At 39.0% G+C, this 16,520-nt stretch overlaps 1 protein-coding gene and 1 long non-coding RNA gene across 11 annotated transcripts in view; one reads left to right on the top strand and one right to left on the bottom strand.

Moving 5' to 3' along the window:
• KIF13A (kinesin family member 13A) overlaps window positions 1-16,520 on the bottom strand; it is a 74,156-nt gene that overhangs the window by 25,800 nt on the left and 31,836 nt on the right. For 6 of the 8 annotated variants that reach the window (XM_083518894.1, XM_083518897.1, XM_083518893.1 and 3 more), the window contains 12 exons: window positions 13,474-13,560; window positions 11,778-11,944; window positions 11,115-11,325; window positions 10,208-10,370; window positions 9,636-9,776; window positions 7,296-7,445; window positions 6,506-6,670; window positions 5,818-5,991; window positions 4,775-4,926; window positions 4,277-4,409; window positions 4,047-4,193; window positions 1,860-1,904 (listed from right to left, as the gene is read on the bottom strand). In XM_083518894.1, coding sequence (XP_083375020.1) covers window positions 1,860-1,904; window positions 4,047-4,193; window positions 4,277-4,409; window positions 4,775-4,926; window positions 5,818-5,991; window positions 6,506-6,670; window positions 7,296-7,445; window positions 9,636-9,776; window positions 10,208-10,370; window positions 11,115-11,325; window positions 11,778-11,944; window positions 13,474-13,560 — 1,735 coding nt within the window. The remainder of the gene's footprint in view (window positions 1-1,859; window positions 1,905-4,046; window positions 4,194-4,276; window positions 4,410-4,774; window positions 4,927-5,817; window positions 5,992-6,505; window positions 6,671-7,295; window positions 7,446-9,635; window positions 9,777-10,207; window positions 10,371-11,114; window positions 11,326-11,777; window positions 11,945-13,473; window positions 13,561-16,520) is intronic. The other 2 variants (XM_083518895.1, XM_083518898.1) reach the window with 1 other exon arrangement.
• Window positions 7-16,493, top strand: LOC310714063. Of its 3 annotated transcripts, XR_014529569.1 has the most exons (5): window positions 1,447-1,495; window positions 6,323-6,413; window positions 11,407-11,526; window positions 12,171-12,219; window positions 14,835-16,493. It is a non-coding gene; the product is annotated as an uncharacterized lncRNA (long non-coding RNA). The 3 variants fall into 3 exon arrangements; XR_014529567.1 differs by lacking the exons at window positions 1,447-1,495; window positions 6,323-6,413 and adding an exon at window positions 7-754; XR_014529568.1 differs by lacking the exon at window positions 6,323-6,413.

Here is a 16,520-nt window from a genome sequence, read left to right as displayed (position 1 = left end):
GAAAAAGAGAATTTTATTTTTTTTTAACATATACAACATACACAATTAATTTTATGCAGTTTTCAACTTTGATTGGAAGATGTTACCCAATAGTTCATTCACGTTTACATCAGATAGTACATAACCCAAGAAGGTAAGCTCACCCAACTTGCAAAGAGCATAAAGAATGAAAAGCTGAAATTGCACCACCCACTCCATAGTTAGAGCTCTTTGTGTATTTTGTCTCTTGCAAATTTGTGATTTAGATCCAAGCAGAAAAATAATGCATTGGCCAACAAACTATTTAGTAGCATATGAAAGTGAAAACAATTAAAGAGACATCAACATATATACCCTTAAACCTGTATTAACTCCATTATGAGAAGCTGTTACCAGAGTAACTAAATCATCCACATGCAAACAAAAACCCATCATGCAATCATGCTTTCTGGTATTAAAGGAATGTTTGATCCATTCTTCATAATTCATTACCAGGAAGTGCCATGAACCGCTTGAAGCAAGTTAGTAGCTAATTCAGGCTCAAACTACTGTTGACAGCAGGATGGTGTATTTAAATCTGGATCTGCCTAACTTATGGAAGTACCATTATTATGGAGGTGGGGGTCCTCCTGGGTGGGAAGTGCAAAGCCTTCCCTCTCCTTGTGGTTTATCTACTTGCAGTTTGTTCTCTGAAGCCATTTTCTCCTCATCCAGGCTAAATACCAGAAGTGTCTCTATCTCTGAGAAGAGTGCTTGGGGAGAAGGATGCAAGAAGGTAAGCAGTGTGTGTTGAGTTGCCTCTGGTGTGTGGATGTGGGTGTTTAGCACTGCTCACCCATTTATTCCTTATACTCCTAAATTGGACTTCTAGTTTCCTTGTTTCACAGGACTGGGTCAGAGAGGAGCTTTAGGCATTTGAATCAGCCATCACCTGTAGTTTGAGCTGTAGGTTTTTGGAACGACTGTGCAACTTACTAGGGTATTTGCATAGATACCTACATTTATACAACTGGTGTTTTGTTTTTTTGCTGCTTGTTTAAAAGTTTTTTAAAAACCCTTAATATTGGGAAGCCTTCATACAGAATTCATTAATTCATAAATATATTAAAGCTGTAGGCATCAGGAAAGCAAAGTTTACAGGACTAGCTATTTTTATTATTAAAAAATGGTTTAACAGTACAGTACGCACAAATATTTGATGCTTTTGTTATTGCACTGAACAAAATGTGATTTAATGAAACCTGTAAAAATTATGGATGACAAATAATTGTATGTAAAAATTATTATGATTTCAAACATTATTTAGTTAAAAAAATGAAGAATTCCGCTTTTGGCCTCAATTCTACCATATAAGAGGTGTCTATAGATCTCTCTTGTACGTCTCCCTTGCATTACACCAACATCTGAATTCAACACACAATACAACTTTCTCTGTTGCCTTGCCCAGGCTCTGCGGGACTTCCTTCACTTTTTGATGGACTTTCATCAGTGAGTGAAGACATTCCTTTTCTGGCAGGTACTTGACATGGTTTTTAATCCTCGGCTTTTCCCTCCCTGAAATTTCTTTGCTATCTTGTATCTCCTGCATCTGTTTTACATTGTTTTATTGACAGTTGTTTTAATTAAGTTGCAAGCCACCATGCTCTTTCTTAATTTTCAACAATCTAAATAAATCATTAATATATTCATTATTAGAAATGTCACATGAAAGAGCATAGTGTATTGTCAAATTAAGCTGAGAGGCTTGTTCTTTAAATCAGTGTCTTTTAATGCAGAAAGTTCCAAGAGCAAATTATTTCAGTGACTCTTTGGAGTTGATAACTATTAGCATTAGCTGTGCCCCATGCTATGTGATTCGACAACAACAGCAGCAGCAATACCTGATAACTATCCATATCACCACCATCATCATCATCATCTCCTCTCTGGTAGAAAAAAATAAACTTTATAAACATAGAGAACATGCATTTTTCTTGCTAACAAACTCCAAATAAGAGCACACATCATGGACACAAATTAGAACAAGACAGAACAGAAAGCATCAAACCTTATTTAATTGTTTATATAAAGGTTTAGTGACCCACTCGTATGGTGAAGTGAACAGACATGTGCCACTCCTCTTTACCACTTACTGCTAAAAGGTTTGAGAGTCAGGACCTCCAGACTAATACCTAATCACGTAGAAGCAAAATTCATGCAATGATGCTCCCTTGCATTCTAGAGACATAAACTATGTATATGATATCTTCATGCTTTCAAGCGTTGGGTTGTTGTTGTGTTTTAAATTACTTACTTCACTTTTTGAAGCACATGACTGATGGGAGAAGTGTCCACCTGTTCTTCTACATGAGGTATATCTCTGGTAATTTATGCTGGATCTTTATCATTATGCACTCAGTCTACACATCTTTGGGCATTCAGCAATCACATAATAGCCAGGCTAACGTGCAATGTTAAACTGTAGCTTAAAATAAACTATGTTTTCATGTGCACAAACATTTTCCTCCTTCCTTCGCACCTGACTATGCTATGCAGGAAAGGAAAGAAGCCAGAGTCTGACTTGTAGTGACATGCAAACTTGGGCTCATGGCTTGTTTCTTTCCAAATAAATCATGAGTGGAAGCCAATATTTGTGTTTGGCTTACCACTTTTTATTTATACAGAGAGATACAAATCATGAGTCCAGCTTTGCCCACCACTGCAAGGCAGATTCAGGCTTGTGTCCTACCACATGTCACAGAAAGGAGGCTGTAGAAATTAGGCTTGAAAAGGGGGCAGGGGAGGTGCCAACAACTATTTGTCTGGTTTGCAAATGTGCCTATGGGTCCAAAAAGGTTGGAAAGCCCTTCCAGAGCTGTTGTTGTTTTAACTATGATTTAAGGTTACATGCAAACAAGGCCGTTGTGGGTGGAGGGAAGACTTGGATTCAGTCCCTCCAAAGCATATCAAGTGTCAATCACTTCTTAGTATACAAATGCATAGCTGTCAACTTACAGATTTGAAAATAAGGGACCAGCAGCCTCGAAAATAAGGGATCAGCAGCCAAAACAAGGGATTTTCCGAACACAGGTATGTTCAACTTCTGAGCCCCTCCGAGCCAAAGGCAGAAAACCCAGCCAGCAGCCAAACGAAGCCTCAAGCGGTGGTTCCCACAGCGCAGCAACCCGGCAAAGGGGATGTAGCAAGGAAAACCACCGTCACCTCTCTGCTGGGAAGCGCTGGGCAAAGGCGAGTCCCCAGGCAACGCGGCCGATTTGATCAGCACAAGGCATGCAAGCTCCACCCCCCAGTCGTTCCTAGACTCCTTACTGGGTGAGCAACGCAGCCAAGCAACACGGTTGGAGCCTCCCTCCTCCCTGGCCAGCAGGGAGGGAGGGAGAGGAGCTGCTTCCTTTGAAACCCGGGAAATTTAAGGGACATCATCAGTAAGGGACAGCAGCGGGACACAGCGCTGGGATAAGGGACTTTCCCGCCAAATAAGGGACAGTTGACAGCTATGCAAATGCAATTATTCACAGAGCCAAAGAGGAGAGCAAGTGGTTGTTGAGGGGAAGGACTGTAGCTCAATGGCAGAGCATCTGCTTTTGCATGCAGAATGTCTCAGGTTCAATTCCTAGCATCTCCAGGCAGCCCTTTCAGTCTCCTCATCGTGCTTACAAAGGAGGAAGAGATTGCACCTGAGGCTTGCGATGACTAGTTTACAATAAACTTTTAAAATCAGCTTGTTCCAACTTGGTGTCCTCCAAACATTTTGAACTACAATTCCCATCAGCAAACTTCATCTACTCAGCATTCAGTTTCTGATAATGGCCAGCAAGATGACCCTGAAAGATTACAAGCCTCTGAAAGTCACCAATTTGATATTGTTTCTGGCATTCAAGGGATACCAATTCAAGATATGATGTTCCATTTAACTGCCATTCCTAATGGTCCTTGAGAAGCTATCATCCATGCCTTGCTTCAAGTGTACATACAAATTCCACACAGTATCCTTCAAAGGCACAAGTGAAAACAACAAATCTGCACCACAATAAAATAATTTAGCACTTTAAAGCCACTTATCCTACCTGGTAACTGTCCAACCCCCGTTGCAGTTTGGTTGATCTGGCAGTCACACAGCCAATGGAGACAGACAGAATGGCTTCTACCATAAGTGGCAATGTTCCCGAATGCTGTACTGGTTTAACCGTCACCTGAACTCTGCGAGAATGACCCTGGTCATATAAGTAGGGAAACATGTAAATTAATGTAAACACACATTAGTATTCTTATCTGGGAGGGATAAAATTAATTGTACCTGTCGAAGCTGGAAAATCCCTCCTGTATTTACATCCTTTGCCTGGTGGAGCTCCACAGCTGTATAGTCCCCCAGTTCATTCAGTTCTTGAATTGAAACCCACATTTCTATTTGACGTGTCACTTCATTCCACCTAGAGACAATCCAAAAAGCAATAAGAGTAGTATGAATACTCCTCCTTACACTCTAGTGGAAATTTGTAGAACCATTCATTTTATCTACTTATTAGATTTTTATCCCACCCTTCTTCCCCAAGGTGCTAAGGGCAGGAAGCAACAATACAATTAGTAATTAACAAATCAAATATTCTTGCAGAAAGAAGACTATGAGAAATCTCTTCTTTGTACTCAATTTCTCTCCTACCACCTCTCACAGGCATACACACCCATCACCCTCTAGCTCTCAATTCATCTCTGGCACATGTGCTGTACTTCCTCCTTTCTCCCTATATTTGAAGTGAGGCTTCACTACTATAAGGAAAATACAACATAGGTTTACCTGTCTCTCAAGGTCCTGGTTTTTGCATGAAGAGTATCCACCTCCCATATGGAACTGCCGTTTCCAGCACATCTGTGACCCCATACCTCAATAGCAAGTGCTCCATCTTGAATGAACTCCAGAAATTCTTCTGTTACATTCACCACATAATCCTAGAAAATTGAAATACTTACTGCAAAACACTTAAAGCATGATTTTTATCAGCTCTATGATTAAAAAACCAGGTGAATGTTCAAATGTTCTTGTGGGCAGAAAAAAACTCCCAATGAAGATATTAATTCCATGAACCAGGTAAAATGCAGAATTTTGTATAATACTGAACAGACCACTATTTTATATTAATACTTCAGTTATATTTGCACAGGTAGTCAAAATTCCATATTTTGTGTTGATTACTACAACATATTTAATATTGTAGTCCCTATTCTAATGAGATATATTGAAATAAGAATAACCACCAAACATTTTAGGAATAACAAAGCTCCATTTTCAGAGACCAGAAAATTTGCCAGACTAACTCACTCCTAAGTAATATGTTTTTTGTGAAAGAATGAATGTTTCATTTCCTTAATCCAATCCCATTTTCCATAACAGTGAATAGGCTGGTCACATCTTCTCTCTGACTAGGTTTCCTAAGAACCAAGTTGTATGTTCTGTCTTCCTTCCTCTTTCCACTGGAAACCACAAAAAAAGTACCAGGAGCAGGTTACACAACTCCAGCATTCAATGCCACTAATGACTTGCAGAATTCTGTTTAACCTATGTCAGGGTTCCCAAACTGTGGCCCAGAGTGTGTGTGAAGAACCTGGTGGCCTGCCCAAAAGGTGAGTGGAATGGACTGAAGGTAATTGGTGGGGGAGGCACTTGAAAGCAATGGAAAGGAATTTTTGTTGTTGTTTAATGAAGGTATTAGAACCCCTTGTTTCATCTCCATCTCACTGTACAGTAGGGTGGAATCATACGTGTGTGTGTGTGTGTGTGTGTGTGTGTGTAAAATATGGACTCAAATGTATTTTTCTAGCATTCCAACCAAACTAAATTACCTTACAATGAGCAAAAGTCACTGTAAACTGGACATCCTTGGTCAGAGGTGAAGGCACATCTGGGTCTACAACTGGTGCTGCAACAGTTGACTCACACTGATCCCAGAAGGTGTATTGACAAAAGACAAAGTTTGAGAGATTCAAAGGCAGTCCTGTTGCTTCTTTAATTTTTACCTAGACAACAGTAAAACTGTAATTCAATATACTGGCATATTTATATTAATATATTCAGCTATACTCAGAATATTCAGTTAGACAATGGTTGACTAAGTAAGGCCAATTTTATCTCACAGCTAGGCTCATAAAACAATCTAACAATTAACACGCAATATATACAATATGTTTAACAAACAAAAGCATCGTAAGATTATTTGGTAATCCTTGTCCACACACATGTACTGCTGGACAAGCATTGAAAACTTCAACTGCTGTAAATTAACTAACCCCAATGAATGGCTTACATTTTTAAATTGTTGACTTTACTTGTCTAAAACTTCCATCCAAGGTGCAGACTATAGTATGAACATATGACAAATAAAGATAAACTAAATCTCTGAAGGTGTATGGAAACCAACTGGAAATGGATGAGTGACAAGGTATTTCCCATTGCTGATTGTAAGACATGCAAAATGTTTAGAGTATTATATAGGTATATCCTATTAAAATATTAATATACGTATGTCCATACCCTGCAGGTGAGTTTTTTTGGCCTGTGAGTAATTTCTCCATTGTTGTCCATGATTTCTATGCTTCCACTTTCACTTGAGTTTTCAGAAGAATCATCTCCTTCCACTAGGCGTTCTGGGACAACACCAGTGACACGCATCACTTCAACATGCAGACGCCCTGCAACCTGCACCCCAAAAATATTAATATTGAAGACCTTGTAGTACTGCATAGCATCAGTAATCCACATACTTACATATATAAATATAATTGTAGCTTCAACTGAACAGAAAAACAGCATGCAGATAACAATTGCACATTACATACGCCCATTCTCAAATCTGTCTCAGATCCAACTTGACATTATGGAGGTTCACATGTAAGATGTGGTGCTCAGTATCTAACCAGTAAAATTCTCATTTCCTTGCTCAGCTATTATCCAAATTTACATATTTAAAAATAAAATGGAAGTTATTGATAATTGTTTTGAATTGTCTTCTGTGTACTCACAACTTTCCCCTTTGATTTGACTTCTAGATTTAGAACACCGGGGGAGCAAGTGAACTATAAAAATTTGGTCATCAGTACATGAAATTCAGTGGCTTGGTCATTTGCCCTCTATTCAAAGCATTTCCATTTAATGTTTCAGTGGCACCAATCTTCTCTTGTCCCAAGACTGTGTACCCATCTTGACTGCTGTCTTGTTGCAGGTGTATGCAGCAAGACATCACTGATGCATTAATAGTGGATTTATTGTGCTTTTCCTTCCTGAATACATATGTAAATAGATGACACCAGAGACTGAAACTTACCTCCCCCTGCTGGCTGATTATTGGTACTGCATACTGAAGTTTAACGTCACAGAAAAGGCACTCCAAAAAGACATTCGCTACACCAATTAAATTGTGGTTTTCTTGTGCTTCATAGAAAGGATCACCTCTTTTTCCAGTGAGTCTCTTCATCTGTTTTTTTTTAAAAGACAATTAAAATTTCAAAAACAAAAATGATTTAGCATTGTGATCCAACATGGATGTGCTAAAAAATTATGAGCTATGCCCAATAAAGTCATATTCAAATCCCCATTTCACCACTGTGCAACATGTCTAAACAAGGCAGGTCAGATGATAGCAGAAGACAAGAGTATATTGTAGAGCACTAGAGTGTATATAGAGCACCTGCCCTGGGCCTGTTGTTGTTCAACCTATTTCTAAATTACTTGGATGAAGGTATTGAAGGGATGTTCATCAAATTTGCAATGACACCATTGCTGCTGAAGACAGAATCGGGATGCAAGATGACCTGAGCAGACTGGAGAACTGGGCCCAAACTAACAAAATGTATATCAATACGGTCACATGTATGGTTCTACACTTAGGCAGGAAGAACCAGATGCACAAATATAAGATGGGGGACGCCTGGCTTGCCAGTAGTGCACGTGAAAAGGATCTAGGGGTCTTACTGGTCTGCAAGCTTAACAGGAGTCAACAGTGTGATACAGCAGCAAACAAACCTAATGCTATTCTAGGAAGCATAAACAGAAGGATAGGGACCTGATCAAGGAAAGCAATAGTCCCACTCTATTATGCCTTGGTCAGACCACAACTGGGGTACTGTGTCCAGTTCTAGCACCATAATTTAAGAAGGATATTGACAAGCTGGAATGTATGGAGGAGGGTGACCAAGATGATCAAAGGTCTGGAAACCAAACCTTATGAGGAACGGTTGAGAGAACTGGGTATGCTTAATCTGTAAAAGAGGAGATATAACAGCCATCTTCAAATAGCTAAAGGGCTGTCACATGGTGGATGGAGCAAGCTTGTTTCTCCGGCTTTGGAGACTAGGACCCAAACCAATGGCTTCAAGTTATAAGGAGATTCTAACTAAACATCAGAAAGAGCTTTCTAAGAGCTCTTTAACAGTGGAATCGTCTCACTCAGGAGGTAGTGGACTTTCCTTCATTGGAGGTTTTTAAGCAGAGGTTGATGACCATCTGCCATGCATGCTTTAGTTGAGATTCCTGCATTGCAGAGAGTCGGACTATATGACCCTTGAGGTTCCTTTCAATTCTACAACTCTACAGTTCTATGATTCTATTATTCTATGTATACAAACCTAACTCTTATTAACACCAAAAGCTTATTCCTCATTTAAATACTGTAAATGAGTAGCAACACTTCCAACAATTTTGTGTTCCTCACAGAAGACCAAAATTAAATTCCCTGTGTGCAAAAATACTAACAACAAAAACTGTTTGTACTGTTGAATACTACATTGCATGAAGTACTATGTTGCTCATCATGTTCAGGCAGATAGCATTTTATGTTGAAACAACCGTATAATTAAATCCTGAATTATATTAAGTTGTTATCCATTCACTTAAAATAGTAGGACTCAGTGCTGATGTGCTTTGAAGAAACAAACTATGGAAAATCTGATATTCCTTATAGTAGGTCAAATATTAGCAAACATTTGCATTAAAATTTCTGATGAATACTAAAAATATTTCTTCACTTACACTAAAAAATACACTTACCTGTAAACATATCCAAAAGCACACTATTTTAAAATCTCATATGCAGAGCAAAATAAATTGCAGGGCGATTGCAATTGACACAAACTTAACATGTGTGATTTCAACTTTACACAGTTGAAGGCTGACAGGTTGAAGTCACTCAAATTAAATGCACAGAAGCCAGAGCGCTTAAAAGTACTTTTTGCAGACAGTTTTGCCAGTGCAGAAAGAGCTTCTAAGCTCTCTGCCTTGCTTGTGGGGCAAGGTCTGCTTGGGGCATGGCTCCAGAAAGGATAAGGGTGCTTGAGTGGGGGCAGTTCCAAGGAGGTGGTTTTTGTCTACACGCCATCCTCAGAATGTAACCTCCATGCAAGACACGATCTTTCTGTATAATACTGAAATAGTTTTAGAGATACTAAGTTCCAAATGTAGTCATTGTAGTCTGTTCCCAGACATGTATAAGGGAAATAAACTACAAATATTAGGATAAACATACAACTGAATGTAGCACTGCTGTTAGATAAACAGCAGAAATGCTTACATGAATATGCACAACTGTGCTATATAATGCTTTTAGAAATATTCTGTTTTTATTAAAAGAGTACGATTTTGGCCAAAGTGAAAAACTGAGGTTGAATACCTCATGGGCTCTTTCCTTCCATTCTTGATACAGATCTCTCATATCAATTAACTTGTTTTCCAGCTTCTCTATGGTCCATACTTGAGTACTTTTCCCTTTTCTTCTTACTTGAATAGCTGGTTCACTTACTATTGCTCCTCTCTAAACAAAGACAAGACAAAGTATCTTAAGCAGATAAAATATGCATTTTAACAAAGTGATTCCATTTTTCAAATTTAAACTCGAACAACATATGCTACATAGCTATGTTAATATTTTGGTACTCCATTCTCTTGCATTTTCCAATTATTTATATAATGGTGGCTGAGAACTAGAAACCATAAATGACTGGAAACATATCAAGATAGCACAGGCATGAATGTTCTGTTTCTACTGTATGTTTACGGGTATTATAATATTGTATCAGCTCAGTGAGATAGAAAGTTTAGAGAAGCTATATCTATTCAGTCCATACAACTCCTTTAATTTATGTTCTATTTTCTCTCCCTCATGCACCCATTCATTCTCTACTTCTAGACACAAATGACTTTCAAGGGCTTTTACAAAATAGTTTCAATTATCAATTTTCTTACCTTCCTATTGGCACTCAGGTTAGCAGCAGGAATCTGCAGTGTCACTTGATAATCTGTTAGCTTGCTCATTTCTTCAGCCAATAAATTTGCTTCCCTCACTAATGTGTTGGCCTTAACTATCTGCTCTCTTAATTTTGCTAGGCTCTGTCGAAATAACTCATCCCTAGGGGTGGGAAAGAAAAATGGAGAGGAGTAGTAGAATATTAATTGGGAAATTGAGAACTTGGTAAGAAGACATTGGCAGAAACAATGAACAAGGTTGTAAACATAAGAATATTAATTATTCCAGATTTTAAAAATTATGTTCAAATATTTTAACAAGAGAAAATAATAGCTTTAAATGAGAGAATGCTTCCTATTTTTTTAATACATGTCAAGGCTATCTTGGAAATGCCATTTGGTAACAAAACAAATCCCACCGTGCTAATCCGTCTTTATAGGCATTCTGAGAAAAATTATATGTATACCAAGATGAAAACTACAAGTTATACAAGAGCTATAATGAGTTTCCCTTGAAAGCCCTGCAGTAATTCTCACCATATGGGCACTGCACAATGCCTGTGCTATGACATGATTGATCCTTAACTGAGAAGACAACGCAGATAAGACCAAATCAGTCAGAATCACTAGATAAGCAGGACTACATTCTAGTTACAGAAGGTACATACCAAATGCCTGGGCCCCAATGAGTCCTGCGTTTGAAGAATTTAAATGGTACTAAGTTTTACAACAAGCAGTTTGAGTATGGTTAGCTTACTCATAGCACATGTTTGCAGGAAGGATGTTCTAAAGTTATTTGGGATCTGGATGAAAGATTGTCCTGGACAGATTCACACACAGAATAGTATTTTTCTTCCGTCACTCATTCTCTCATAGTTACTTATGGTTTTAATATCAATGCTCTCACCTCTCTTCTGACCAGAGGTTCACTTTCTGCTGAGCTGTCTGGGCAGCTTCTGAAAGCCTGTCACTAGAATGCTGATACCGTCTTTCCGGAGAAAGCTGCTGTCGGAGTTGCTCCAGCTCACGCTCATACATCATCCTCTGCTCTTCCAAAGCGCTACGCTTTTCTTCCAAGTATTGTTTCTCCAAGACCTGGACCACGTTTTGTACTGGATCTAGATAAGGAAAGCACCAGCATATCTTAAAATTCATTATCTACATTGTTAATAATTCCGCTTTGTTATTTCTTAACACAGGAGAGCACACAGTTCTACAGCCACAGTGATCAGAAGGTGAAGCAGACGGTGAGAGACAAAAGATCCAAAGTACCATTTTCTGCTGCAGGGTCTATATAAGAAAAGGAAGATGAGCATGAGGTAAATCCCATAAAAATCCACTTACTTCCTAGTAAATATAATTGGGATCAGTTGGTCATACTTGATTTACTCCTCCACAGTCTCTATTCCCAGAAAGTCACAACAGTTATTGAACACAACAAAATTATCCATTCCTTATTTACAACCATCAGGATAAGGGAACAGATTAAAAAAACTATCTATTGCCAGGACCTTGAAATTTATGTGCTCCTGTCTGACATTTTCAGTGATGCTGAGCACCAGCTTCTTACCATTGCTATTCAGTGTTTTCATTATGACTTCCATTTGTGCAAACTCATAGTTATAGTCTGGTTCCGAAGAAGCTTCGCTGGCTGCATCTAGATCATGTTCTGCTAACTGCTGCTCTTTTTCAGAGTCTTTCAACCAATCTCTTCGCTTTCTCTTAGGCAGATTGATTCTGTTAAAAAGTTGAGAAAGTAGTTATGAAATACCTTGGTAAATCCATTTTAAAAATGCTTGATTCTGTGGATAAGAACTTTCTACACTTAACAACCCATGAGCAGGGAGGAAAGGCATGCTGCAGGTTGTTCCAAAACAAAGGAAGCTACAGTGTTGACTGTAAATTAATAAGGAGACAAATATGTGCAACCTTCACTGAATTTAATTTTAACCTTCTCTAACAGACAAAGCCAACTGACAAGTCTTGCTCTTAAGATTCTATTCACCTTAAGGGTACAGTAATATATATGTTTTATTTATTTATTAAATTTGTATACCGACCATAGATCTCATGACAGCTCACAGCATATAAATACAAGATAAAAACACAAAATATATAAGAAAAACAAGAACAAAAACAAAACAAAGCAAAACAATAACCTCCCGCAAAACACATTTAAAAGGATATTGGATGTTAGTCAGCCAAAGGCCTGGTTGAAGAGGAACGTTTTCACCTAGCACCTAAAAGTGTAAAATGAAGATGCCAGATGAACCTCCCTGGAGAAATCACATTCCACAAACAGGGAATCAGTGCAGAAAAGGCCTGTTCTTGTGTTGCCACCCTCCAGACCTCTCTTGGAGGAGGCACATGAAGAAGGGCCTCACGTGAGTATCGCAGGGTCCAGGTTGGTTCATGTGGGGAGAGGCAGTCCTTGAGGTATTGCAATCCTGAGCAGCTCAAGGCTTTATAGGTCAAAACTAGCACTTTGGACTGGGCCCAGAAACTAACTGGGAGCCAGTTTGGCCAGGATCAGTGTAATATGCTCAAACCATCTTGCCCCAGTCAGCAACCTGGCCACCAAATTCTCTACCAGGTGAAGCTTCCAAACGCTATTCAGAGGCAGCCCTAAGTATAATGTGTTGCAGTAATCTAGCCTAGAGGTTGCCAGAGCAAGTGTAGTTAGGTTATCCCACAACTAACAATGAGTCACAACAGATTTATCTTTTTACTGAGACATTGTTCTCCCCATGTACAAGGGTACATATAACAATGACTTAAAAGCAACAAATTTCTACACTACAATGTAGTATTTGCCAAACACAATGCAAGCCAATTTGCTTCCATCTTCCGTTCAAGGCTGTTCATGTCAGGATGCATAGCTCCTGGTACTTGCTCTAAAGCAAGTGGTCGGTATTTAAGGCTGGATTGATTTCAGTTTTATGGAAATATGCTCACAAATTCAAGCTCTATATAACAGAGTATCATAACAGGAGAAATATTATCTTAGAAGATACTGTGTGGACTAGATGGAAACCTAGACAGACTAGTTGCCCAAAAGCTAACACTATAGAAGTCTGAGCTGTAACGAAGAAGTTGATCTATTTAGCATCATTCTTTGGAAGCAAGATCCTTCACTAATAATATTTGGACATGGCTCTGTAAATAAAGAAGTGGGAGAGAAAGAGAGAGAGAGAGAGAGAGAGAGGGAGAGGGAGAGAGAGAGAGAGAGAGAGAGAGAGAGAGAGAGAGAGAGAGAGAGATATTACCTAAAGAAGTGGTTGTTTCCCCATAAGATTCTATCTCCATGCCACAACTGTGTCACAGAACACACCAACGTGCCATTTACACAGGATCTGAAAGCAAAGCACAAGATTGAAAAGACTGAAATTATCCTTTAAAACCTGAATTCTCCAACAGCAATTCCCAGTAGTCACAAACCATTACTCACTCTGGTCCACGGGAATTGTTATATAAGACAGAGATGCAGAAGGGGACAAATTCTCTCCTACCCACTGGTCACTCTTGCTCTTTGGTCCAGCAGGGACAGTGAAGAGTGTGTATCACCTAGCTGCCAGGAACCATGTTATAAAATATATTCTTACTCACATGAAACACATCAGGAGAAGCAAGGTGGTTTTTTGTTTCTGGGCCCAACCAAGGCACATACAAATACTTTGTGAGAAGGGGCAAGCAGAAATATGCATATTCAGCAGTGCAAACACGTGTGCTTTCTTCATAGCCTCTCATTTCTACGGTTCTCAAAGTGTGAGGTGTGCTTCTCTGAAGAGGCATGAGAAGTTTTAAGGATAGGAAAATGGCCCTTTACAATTTCCCATTCCAACCTGATGATGTGTGCTAAACAGACCAGGAAGCGAAAAGTCTACATACTGAGCTCCGACAGTTACAGTTTGCATTACTTGATTTTGCAGTGTCCCAAAGAAGTACCGTATTTTTTGCTCCACAAGACACACCTAAAAAGTAAGGGGAAATGTGTGTGCGTCTTATGGAGCGAATGCAGGGGGGAGGCAGGCAGGAAAAGCTCCACGCGGCTCTTGCGGGCTTTTCCCCAGGAGGGAGAAGGGACTGACGCGGCCAGTCAGTCCCTTCTCCATCCTCGTAGAAAAGCTTGCAGAAGCCGCATGCTCCTTAAAGGGTGCGCGGCTCCTGTGGGCTTTTGCGGGAGGTGGAGGAATTGCCATAGCCGCGCGCAGCCTCTCCCGGCCGGAGAGGCTGTGCGCGGCTATGGCAGAAGCCAAGACAGCCAGCAGGATGCATCCCGCTCACTGTCTTGGCTTCTTTGCTCTTTGGGGCTGGGGGGGGGGGGACCCGGGCTTCTTGATTTTTTTCTTGATTTCCCCTTCTAAAAACTAGGTGTGCCTTATGGTCAGGTGCGCCTTATGGAGCGAAAAATACGGTAATTGCCTTATGAGTCTTAGTGGGTGTTGCAGATACTCCAATAGACATGTGCTCTCTTTTTTCCAGCCAGCTTGTTCCTAGCTCACGGATAAAAGTGTCAATAGACACTTTTAATTTGTATCCCATACTTCCTCACAAAGGTGCTCAGGGTGACAAACACAGAAACAATAAAACAATTAAAACGTATTTTTAAAAAACTCTTGCAATACAGATGCAGACTGGGAAAGCTCTCTACTTTTGGATGAATTACCTACTCATTTAACGTGGAGAAGAATGAAGAAGTGTTTTCTCTTGATTCAGCACCACAAAGGCCTACTAACAGAAACCCCTAAACATGCATAAAATGTGTGAAATAAAAGTCATGAAGGCTATAACAAGAGCCTGATCTCTACTGACAAATTATTATTGCTGCTGCAGCACCTCTTTATTGTATGCAGGACTGACAGTGGCTTGGTTTTAGCAATGTAACATGCAGCATATACGTTTAAGTAATTGGGTCACAGGCTGTTTACCGTAAGCAGTCTGCACAAACCCAGTTAAAACCTTCTTAATGAGACTTGTACATATGTTGCTCCCAGAGTTTAAAAAAACAATCTTCCAAAACTAGGTTACTCTGATTAAAAGAAGTTTATTTCACATTAGCCACAGCAGAAAGAACACATTTTTGGTGCAGACCTTAGAGGAAACGTTAGAGAGGCAGCTTTGTATACATTTTCACTGCCCTTAAATTTAGGCAAGCAGAAACAGGGAAATTAATCATTGTGCACCTAATTTTGTTAGAAAGGTAGCGTTTAAAACAGCTGTCTTCTATTTCTTTCACTGCTGAAAAAAATCTCTGGGTTCCAAGTGTAGTGAATGAAAGTGAAACAGTATTTTAATTCATCTCCATATCACAAAGAAGTTACTTTCAATCTCCATGAGAATCAGCAATGAAATGATTCAATGTACTGTCAGTTGTAACTTTGGTAACAAGGTTTGCGCCTATTAAGGCATTTTGGATGAAGAACAAATTAAACAAAGCCTATTTAGTTATAAATTTTTTCCAATGACATGCTTCTTTGTTCTTGCCAGTCAAAATGACTAACTCCTGGCAATGTAATTCTATCATAATAACACAGAACACCATCTGTTTGGAATTTTGTTCTTATGGCTACAGCACTGGAGTATAACACACTAAGGTATACCATGCAAAAAGTATAAATAAAGCTTATGTAGAATACACTGTGCTTATTTCTATACATTTACATTCCTAATTTGTCCTTAAAGCTGGCATCATGTCTTCAAAGAGATTTAGATTTTGTTTGGACATGGTGATATTGGTAGGAATCCTTTCCCTTAATAGTATTCAAAAAACTTACTCTTAAGTACTCCACAAATTTGGATTATTAATAATTGGTGTATGCAATCATGATTACAGGATATCTGTTTCACTTATGTTGCTAGTGCTGGCATCAAGAAGTTATGGAAACTCCTTTAAACTGACTGAGTTTGTTGTGGTTCATCTCTACATTTAACATTTGTTTTTTCTTAGCATTCTTTTTTGGCAATGCTCAAATATTTCCAAAGTCAAACACCTAGAAAGAGTACAGAGAAAAATATTCTGGGACATAGCTTTGTTTTAACTTTTATTGTTGTTTTTAAGGTAATTTATGTACTGCTCCATATTTCAAAGAAAGGTCTGAGCAGTTCAATTCTCATACGATATGAGAAGCATCTCTCCCGGTATGCTTATGCATCAAGAACAGCACAAGCACTTATTTTATTGCTCTTATCATTTTGACAGTATCAAAACTAAATATGTGAAGTTTTCCTCTTTTCTTATCAGGGTGCTTTTCCATAAATTTCTCTACAAACATGAATGCCGCCCTTTTTTGTAGCTTGAAGCAGATTTTGCATT

The sequence above is a fragment of the Podarcis liolepis genome (assembly GCF_965112155.1).
Source record: "Podarcis liolepis genome assembly, chromosome: 8".
Classification (NCBI taxonomy): domain Eukaryota; kingdom Metazoa; phylum Chordata; class Lepidosauria; order Squamata; family Lacertidae; genus Podarcis; species Podarcis liolepis.
This window is presented reverse-complemented; position numbering and strand designations above follow the sequence as displayed.